This window comes from Miniopterus natalensis, chromosome 8, assembly GCF_054644295.1.
Source record: "Miniopterus natalensis isolate mMinNat1 chromosome 8, mMinNat1.hap1, whole genome shotgun sequence".
NCBI classification, from domain to species: Eukaryota; Metazoa; Chordata; class Mammalia; order Chiroptera; family Miniopteridae; genus Miniopterus; species Miniopterus natalensis.
The window spans coordinates 30,034,342-30,043,839 of record NC_142088.1 but is presented as its reverse complement, the minus strand read 5'-3'; the positions used below and the strand labels follow the sequence as shown (position 1 = coordinate 30,043,839).

Genomic DNA, 9,498 nt, shown 5'->3' with positions numbered 1-9,498 from the left:
TCAATTTGAGATTGGTGCCCACAAAGCTCAAATAAATGTGCCAGTATCATTGAGTGCTAGGAAAACGATGCAGCTTCCCTGTGTCCCTGTGGCTTCAGTAGAACTTGTAACTCTAGGACCACATGCACTTGCCAACTGAATCATTTGGAAATTGAACCTATGAAAACATATAAATAGTTTTCAGGTCAAGATAAAGAGAAATGAAACAGATAAACTAGTTCTTGCTTTTGTATATATAAAGCAACTTGACTAGGACCAAATTAACAGGAATTTCACTCATGAGAACTAGAGTAGCAGACCTAAGATTCCCAAAGCAAACTTATGTGCTAAACCGTTAGACTTTGGTAATAAAGTGAAAATCAGAAATCCAGAATTAATCTTCGTAACATAAAACTGTTGTGTCTTTGAAAAAAGGTGAAAACTTTAATATAATTTATATTGTTTCTACACATTACATGTAAGAAATAATTTCACTTAATCATAAGTACAATGAATTTGATTAACAAAATTCTAATTTACAAAACAAGTAAGTATATGCAGAAATATATTCATTATTGAATTATAAAATAAAATTAACAGTTCTTGTTAAGATATCATCAGTTTATTCTGTATTTCAGATAATAGAGTGAAGTCATTTTGGTATGCTTAATAATATTTATAAGTATTAAAATAATGGAACGTTGAGATTTGAGTACAATGACAGTAAACCATTGAAATTTCACATTCACATTATACAGCCATCATCAATCCATAAGTGAATGTTAATAATGTAAAAAAATATAAAATGATTGTAATATAACCATCTAACCATTAGCATATGGAGTTTTAAGACCACTATTTTATCTGCTAATTTTCTCTGAAATATAAGCAGTTGCTTTTCTGTCATATAAGACTGTCTTTGTGCCTTATACTTAATTTGAAATGTCCTTACTGTAAAAATATACCAAAGTAAATAAAAAAGGAGACACTTATTTACAAAAAAAAAAAAAAGAATTGTATACATATTATATAAAGGCAATTGTTTCCAAGTCTTTTTATACAGTATTGATAGAATCTGTCATTTTTATTATTCTAAAACTGCAGTGTTGTAAAAGCAGGCTGTAACTTTTAAATTTTTGTAATTTTGAAATTTTGATAAAAATGAATACTTTTGGCTACCTTTTCTGATAAATCAGTTTCTCCAAGTATGCTACAAAAATGATTCTTCTTGTATTAAAGAAAATCCATTCCCCATTTGGAGGTGTATGAAAGTGTGCCTGAAGAAAGGAATAACTTATTATTTTGCTGAATGTTTTTACCTGATAAACCTGATAACCATTCAGTCTATTGTATTAGCACCATTGGCATGGATTGTTAATGTACTGTACCAATTATAATAGGAATGGGAACTTGCATACTGTGTACCATCCCTATTTTTGTGTAATTTTATCTTACCAAGTATGCTATCATACAATATAAATTCAAGTCTATAAGGATGATTCAAATGATGATAAATAACAATCCTGCATTTTACCAATACTATATATAGATTTTTTGTAGATACTAAATGAAACTCTAAAGAAATAGACTTTAAAGCATACTCCTTTAATTCACTAGAACACAAGGAGAATTGCTTTCATTTACCTGCATATGTTGTAATATATATATGAACACAAGTATATTTTGATCTCCTAGTTCAAAAACTCTGGAAATCATAAAACTTTTTATTGTATGATTTATTTTGATGGTTAAATGCCAATCATTGCATATATTCTCTCTTTTAGTTCATATACTGTAGTTTGTGCTTAAGTGACTGTAGCATACTATATAGGCTTATAGCCTGTGGTACATAATTTCACAGTTTCAAAATTGTTGAGGGGAAGGCCTTCCATGTTTTAGGAATTTATGAACCAAATATAAATTTCATGAGCACCCACAGCGATCTACTACCATGGCTGGAATTTTCCCATATATTATTTGTTCTTTGCCATTAAAATATAGCATATTAATTGGAGACATCTTTGTGGGAGTACAGCAGGGGCCTGCTGAACCTCTGGGGTTTGCTTGGTGTACAAGATGAGTATGAGGATATTTTTGTAAAAATACAAATTCACACTCTCCAGAGCAGTAATTGGCCTTATATCTTTTGGGTGCAATAATCCAATCCCATCCAAAAGCTTCAAAATCCACAGTTAGAGGGTAACGACAGCATCGAGATTCTGTTGAGTGCTCATCACAGTCAAGTCCAAAATCTCTTCTGGATCTTTTTGGTGTGTCTGTTACCTTGACTTCCAAAAAAGGATTCTGTGCGAAAAGGGAAGAGAAATCAGTAATATTCATAGATCCTGAAACACTTTCCTATCTCAAGAAGTCATTATTGAAGAAAACCGAATCATTTTGCATATGCCACATTTATTTTTAAAAGGCACAGCATTAAGGAATTTTAATTTACACTAGGATTGATTCTTCCCTTGTGGCCCAAAAGTATACAGCAGAAATACAAATTTCCCTGTGGCATATAATAGATGCTCTGAAAACATTTACAGAATATTTATGAGAAGAAAGGGAGAGAGGGGAGGGAAAGAGAGAGGGAAGAGGTTAGGTTACTCCCTCTCTTCCCTCTTGTTAATCAGATATGTTGGGTAAATATGTCTGATGACTCCTGGAGAGGTAGGCATACTCATCCATCCTCCATTCAAGGAAACTTGGATTTAAAGCAGAACAAAATAGTTACCTCCCAGCACTGTATGGATTGTAATGGGGGAAATGAAGGTAGGTCAGTGGAGGTGGTGGCACATATAATGGGTTGGAGAGAGAGGGACAGATTCAGAAAAAGGTACGATAATATTTCCTGTATTATTTCACTGAAAGATGTTTCTAATTGGATATTTAAACAGTAATTTTATAATTCTTCCCCTGAACCAATCTTTTCATGCATTTGAGATTTTTTTCCTTTTACATGGAAAACTCTGATGAATATGTCATATTAACCACCTGCTTAATAATAATTAAAACCTATCACATTACCACTTTGATCATTAAAATTTTACCTATAAAAAGGAACACTTTCTTAAATAATTAATAGTTTTTATCCTACACCAAAATCAAAATAGACCTAGTAGTCATTGTTATTTAAGATTATAAAAACAGTAACATTTTGAGAGTAAATAACATATTATGTAGTATATTTAAAGAAAAATAGATCAATTGGAAAATTGTATAATTTCTTTACAAATACATTTTCATTAGAGTTGACTTAATGACACTTATTAAGAAAACTAAAAAATAACACTTATTGCTTACAAGTGTAATCTTTTTTTGTAAATTATGTCATTAGACAGAAGTAAAAAATATGGTCACATTAAATAAGTTTTTGAAAACAGAAGTAAACACAAGCATAGGTAAGCCAGAAAAGTGAGTAACTCTAAATTTATACTATGTTTTTAAATTATTTTTGTTAATTTTTATAATATATAAAGTATTGTCATCTGCTTGGCCTGATACTAAATTAGTTGGCATTACTTAAGTAAACTCTTGAATATTTATTCTTGAATGGTAAAGCAGCTCAGAAATAAACTAGGCAGTACAGGTTAACTAGCCTGAACATTAAATTTTATTATCATAATTCATGAAGTAATCTACATATACATCTGGATCAACAGCCTACAAAATAGATAACATTTATCATGAGGGACCTTAGTTATAGTGTATTTAATAAAATATAAGCCTAAACATATTATAGTCAGTTCATTGCTATGAATAAAAGTATTTTATTTTAATTATAATTTATAAAGCTGCTTTTTTTCTGCTTTATTAAGGCAGAAAATTTCAACACATTACACTCTTCTGGGGGGAAAAAGTTTTAATTTCTTGGATATGTACTAGAATCCACTATGAAGATTTCATGTTTTTATTCATATAATCATGTAGCATACCCATTCCCAATTCAAAAGAACTACCTAAGAAGTTAAGTACTATGGAATAACTTTAATCCTTGGGCAAAGTAAAAGTATCAAGAGTGTGCGTGTTTCATGGGATATGAAATTAGATACCTACTTTTATTGGGTACAGGGCTACCATTGGGGAAAGATGCCTTTTTCTGGCTTATGAGCATAGGAATTTAGTAGCTGTTTTTCACAATTGTTCATTCACATTATGATGAAAACATAACAAGGTTGTTAGAATGTTATTTTCAGTTATCACTTACCAGCCCATCTTCTCCTGGTCCTGGGAAGGTTACAGCAAGATCATGACCATTCTCATCTAAAGCTTTGATTTCAATGCCTAAGTTGGATTCAGGTTGTTTGAGCCAATTCTGCAACACTGTCTTCACATCAATGCTCTGCCAAATACCAGTGCCTGGGTTCATGTCAAGTTTCAGAGATCGGATTCCAGTATACCTTGTACCGTCTTTCATGGGTTTGATGAGTCTCAGGATTTGCACAAACACTGTTGTAGGAGTCTTGACGGGTCTCAGATATATCCATAGTTGGGCCTTTACTACTTTATTGAACTGGATTTTAGAACTAAATTTAAAGAAACAGCATTTGGGTTTTCCTTCTACTTGCATTAGAAGATCAGCTATAAATGAATCAGAAAAGAGTTATTGAAGTTATTTCTCATAAAAGATGAACAAACTCATATTAACTGGTGAGTATTTTTTCTGTTGGATTAATGAATGTATATTTAGTCTTTTGAAATGAAAAACTATAGAATTTCATTCATAACTCAGGAAAATTCAAAGAAAATAATTACTCTAGCTTTTCAGAATTTTTTAAATACATGCTTTTTCAGCTGTTTATGAGGAATCTACTCGCTTTCCAGAGAACTATGGACTAGGGAAAATTCTATGAAGGAATGAACAGTGGAAGAAATTTTAAAATGATGATGATTAGAGAGAACAAGAGACACCGTGGAGGAACATCCACTTAGAATTCTTTGGGAATCTGAGTAGTTACACTTACTGAGCAGCTGTACCAATCAGTCTGGAAGAAGGAACCCTTCCCCCAGGCCTGAATTACCTGGGGACAAGACACACTGAGCAGCTAACTGAGCCTGGGGAATTAGTAGAAAATATAGTACATCTGTTATGTTTTGGCTCTGGCATAGCGTTTTAAAAGATCAGAATTAAGCAGGTAATTAGTACCAAACTTTAAATGTTAAGTTCAGGCTATTTCAAAAGTTAGAAATTGTGTTTTTAGTGTTAAGCTGTCAGTGTAAGCAGAAGCACTGAGAAATTTCTTTCCTCTTGGTTTTTCCAAGATTGTTTATAAGGCAAATCTATTCCAGGACTATCTGATAACAGTCTTAAAGGAAAATTAGTTGTTGCATTATAACCTGGCTACTTAATAAGGAAAAAAATATTTTGAAACTATTCTGAGTCCAGATTAAAGTGTAGAAAGCACTTTATAAAACAAGATCATAGACACATGGCACAAAATCTTTCTTGTCATGCCTTCTCTGTTAAGGTGCCTGTCTCCCTTTCTTTGACTATAGTTTTGAACTGACTACAGAAGGAATTGCATGAAATATATTATCTTTCAGAAGCAATGTAGATACTATAGGTAATAGTCCCCCTTCCCATGAAGAATTGAATAATATTTTAGAAGGTTCTTCAGCAATATTCCTGCCTGAAAAAATGCAGACTGGCTACTTGCAACAATAGTACCATGGTCAAGGTTTAAGTAGGGCTTTGTGGAACATAACATATTTGATTAAAATGTTTATTTCTTAGGCATTTTTCTGATAATTAGCTCCTGATAATCATTATGTTATGTTTGCTTCATCATTGCTGTTTTTAATACATTAACTATTTTAAAATACTTTCTCATACTCTCTAGTGGAATAGCTCTCAAAATTAAATATTTTAATTTGTGAAGAACATAAAAACACTGTGAGGAATAGTTTTGAATAACAGAAGTCATTCTAGGTGTTCAGCAAATGATCAAGTGAGCTTAAACACCTATAGATTTCTTCCTTTCTCTGTTCTTAGTGAGAGACCTGGTTACCATAAATGTGTATTTCAGGCAACCAAATGCAGTTATGAAGTTTTATGTCAGTTTTTTAACATTGCTTGTAGTGCCTCTCAGTAGCTGCCTTGGTGGTATTAAACTGTAAAGCATGAGCATGTTATATTTGTCACATTAAACTAAATAACTAGTGCTTTGCAAGCATTTTCAGATATTCGTCTCATCAGTATATTTCTCATGAAATCTTGAAAAAACACACACCAAAACTCTTTTCCCTCCTACTTACATTCAAGCCAACAGCTTGTTAAAAGAGCCTGAAAATAGATCTGTTTCTCATAAACACTGGAATGACAGTCAGCAGAATTGTTGATATACACTAATAGGACTACTTACACTCTGTAGGCATGGTAATGATAGTTTCTGTCGTAGCGTGATAATCGTCATCTTCCAAGGAACCATCACTGCTGTCATCTCTCTGGACATCGTACTGATCAATCAGTTCCCGGAGTGGAGGAGCTTTGGGCAAAAGTTGTCTTATAGCATCTTTGCTGATGTTAGGAGCCGTTTCCAGACGAAGTTTACTGAGGATTTGGATTTTTATGGCTTCTATTCTTGAAGATTTAGTGTTCTGTCTCCAAGTGCATGCATTACACAGCCCCTCTTTTTCCACATTTTCTTTTTGTTCGCTGTTCTCATTTAGATCCACTGGGCCAGCAACAATCAGCATAAACAGGTAAATATAAACATAGATTTGCAGTTTTTGCATGATTTTAAAATCAATGCAATCTTTTCCTTGTTCTTCTTTCCTTCTTTTACTTTTCTTTTGCTTTTGAGTAATGCCAAGCAAAATTTCAATGCCTGTACAGTTAGAGAGACAAGTTGCCACACCAGTGAATCTTTTATACTGTATTCCAAGTGGCTTTTTATATTCCAACTTTGATGAGACAAGTGTCGTCAGGATCTATGATTGGCTCTTGCTCCACAATGAATCTCGCTGTCAGAGGTTAAAACCCTGTCTGTCACAAGTCACCAAACAGTATTTTGTTACAGTCAAGGGTGAGCTGATTCATTTGAGTATTTCATAAAAGAAAGAAACCTACAAAGAATGAAAGATACATGTGACATTTGAAAAATTAAAATGTGTGTAAACAATAATATAAACTACACTTCAATCTTAATCTTTATATGTGAAGCTCTTAAATTATAATTTAAATAAGTAAATCTTAATTTACACTTCATATTTAAAAAGTTGAAATGTTGCTTCCTCAAGAATTAAAATGATTTTATATTATTTAAGCAAGCATTTGATGTAAAAAAATTATTTGTTGTATTACATTATTTTTAGTCCTGTGTAATTAGGAAAATATAAGCTTAAATCAGGAAGACCTGAATGAAAAGTCAAGATTATAATACTAGTAAAAGGTTTTTCAGCTATAATTTGAGAAATTTGTTTTCCTAACTAAATGTTTAGCACATGTTGAAAATCATACTTATCATAATGTTATAGTGCACATGGAATTACTTTTAAATAATTTAACATCTTTTATTAATATGAAAATTGTGCTCAATTTTTGACTAATTACTATTATTTCCTATTCTAAAATTGCAGACTAATATTTCTCAGCAGATGTATTTCTTCACTGTTTATTACCAAGAGGATAATGTCAACCAGTAGAAATTTTTCTGAACTTAGAATAAAAAATAATGGCTTTTATGACTGGTAATACAGCACTTACTACAGTTTGCCTCAAGTTTTCAGTGGCAAAAGTGTAAAAAAAAAAAAAGTAGTATCTGTTGTCTATAAATTATATCAGAATATTGTGAACACACAAAAGGGAAGAGCACCATAATAAAAGGGCGCCCACTTATTTTGTTTACCAATACTCTGATAGGTTTGCACCCCTTTGCCAGTTTCTTATTATGACCAGAGGGCAGACACCTGGCAGGGATTTGGGGCAAGGTCTGGGAGCATAGAATAGAGCTTTTTGTTCTCTAAATTTAAGTGGCCTCTGCAGGGATCAAACTCTCAACCTTAGCTTTGGGAGCCATAAGATATAATCAAATGGACTATTAAAGAGCTAAACAAACATAGCCAGCAAGAAACAGAAGCTGTTTCCAGGCCACAGGAGATTTCTTCTTCCTACTCCTTTTTGGGAAACTAAGGACTCCTAAGAGAGTTAATCCATTACTTTTTTCCCCCCAAGAGAGTGCAGTGGCTCATATCAAATATTTATTTTTTAGGTCACTACCACTTTTGCACATTGTACACTAATTTTGTGCCTCAGTGCACTAAAATGCAACTCAGTAGCCTGAAAAGTTAATGCATTTTCATCAAATTCTTAAGAGGTATCTACATCTCTTGAGAAAAAAATGGCCTTACATAATGCATTAGATTTGCCCATCATTAAAGATTAAGGAAAACCAGACACAAACCAGATGCCCGGAAGGATTTCAGATACTTTGTTGTAGAACAATATTATATCAGGCTTATAAAATTTTGTTTGGTAAATTTATTTTTTAATGTATAAATCTTTGTAACGTTATAATAATTGTAACACGAGAAGTCAACCTTTTTAAAAAAATAATTTGATTAGAATTGCATGGTCAGGCTCTGGAGTCAGATAGACCTGAGTTCAAATCTCAACTGCCAATTCTAAGTATGTGATAATGGATGAGATACGTAAATTAGCTAACCTTCAGTGTCCTCGTAGAGTTTTGGGGGAATGTAATTTAATAATGCATGTAAATTGCTGAATATAGCGCCTGTCATATAGTAAGTGATTGATAACTGGTACTTGAGTGCTTGGTTTTTGTTTCATGCAGAGGGTTTTGAGATTATGCTTAAATTTATCCCCCACATGAACTAGAACTGGTTCAGGTGGTAGCTGCCAATTATCATTTCACACAGGCTACTCCTCTAGGCCTCTGAGGCAGATAAAATTTTCTAAGTCAGCCCTATTACAAGGCATGTTTCAGCTCTTGATTCTTACTTCTTAGAATAAATAAACAAAGGTTGTCATCTCCACATACAGTTAATGCTTATTTATTCATGGATTCCATATTTGCAAATTTGCCTACTTGCTAAAATTTACTTTTAACCCCAAATCAATATCAATGGTGCACATGCACAGAATGGCGAAAATTTTGAGGCTTCTGACACACAGGTTCCCAGATGAAGTCAAACAAGGGAATTCTCTGCCTTGTTTTGGCTCTCATACTGTAAATGTGCTCTTTTTGCAGTCCATTTAGTAGCATGTTTTTCACATTTTTGCGCCTTTTTGTGGGGTGATTCTGCTGTATAAAATGGCCCCTACACACAGTGCTGAAGTGCTGTGCTCCTACACACAAGAAGGCAGTGATGGAAAGTAGAATGGTAGTTGCCAGGGGCTGGGAGGAGGGGTGCAGGTGTGGGGAAGCTACTGTTTAATAGATAAGAGTTTCAGTTGGGGAAGATCAAAAAGTTCTGGAGATGGATGTTGATGATAGCTGCACGGCGATGTAAATGTACTCAATGCCACTGAACAGTACACTTAAAAATGGTTAAATGGTC

The 9,498-nt window shown here is 33.1% G+C and overlaps 1 protein-coding gene across 1 annotated transcript; it reads right to left on the bottom strand.

Annotated features, from left to right (window-relative positions):
- Positions 1 to 402: 402 nt before the first annotated feature.
- MSTN (myostatin) lies at positions 403 to 6,829 on the bottom strand. The gene is made up of 3 exons (XM_016215509.2): positions 6,342 to 6,829; positions 4,187 to 4,560; positions 403 to 2,283 (listed from the first exon to the last, which is right to left on the bottom strand). The coding sequence occupies exons 1-3, from the start codon at positions 6,712 to 6,714 to the stop codon at positions 1,903 to 1,905; spliced, it is 1,128 nt and encodes a 375-aa protein (XP_016070995.1). The 5' UTR covers positions 6,715 to 6,829; the 3' UTR covers positions 403 to 1,902.
- Between the last annotated feature and the right edge of the window lie 2,669 nt (positions 6,830 to 9,498).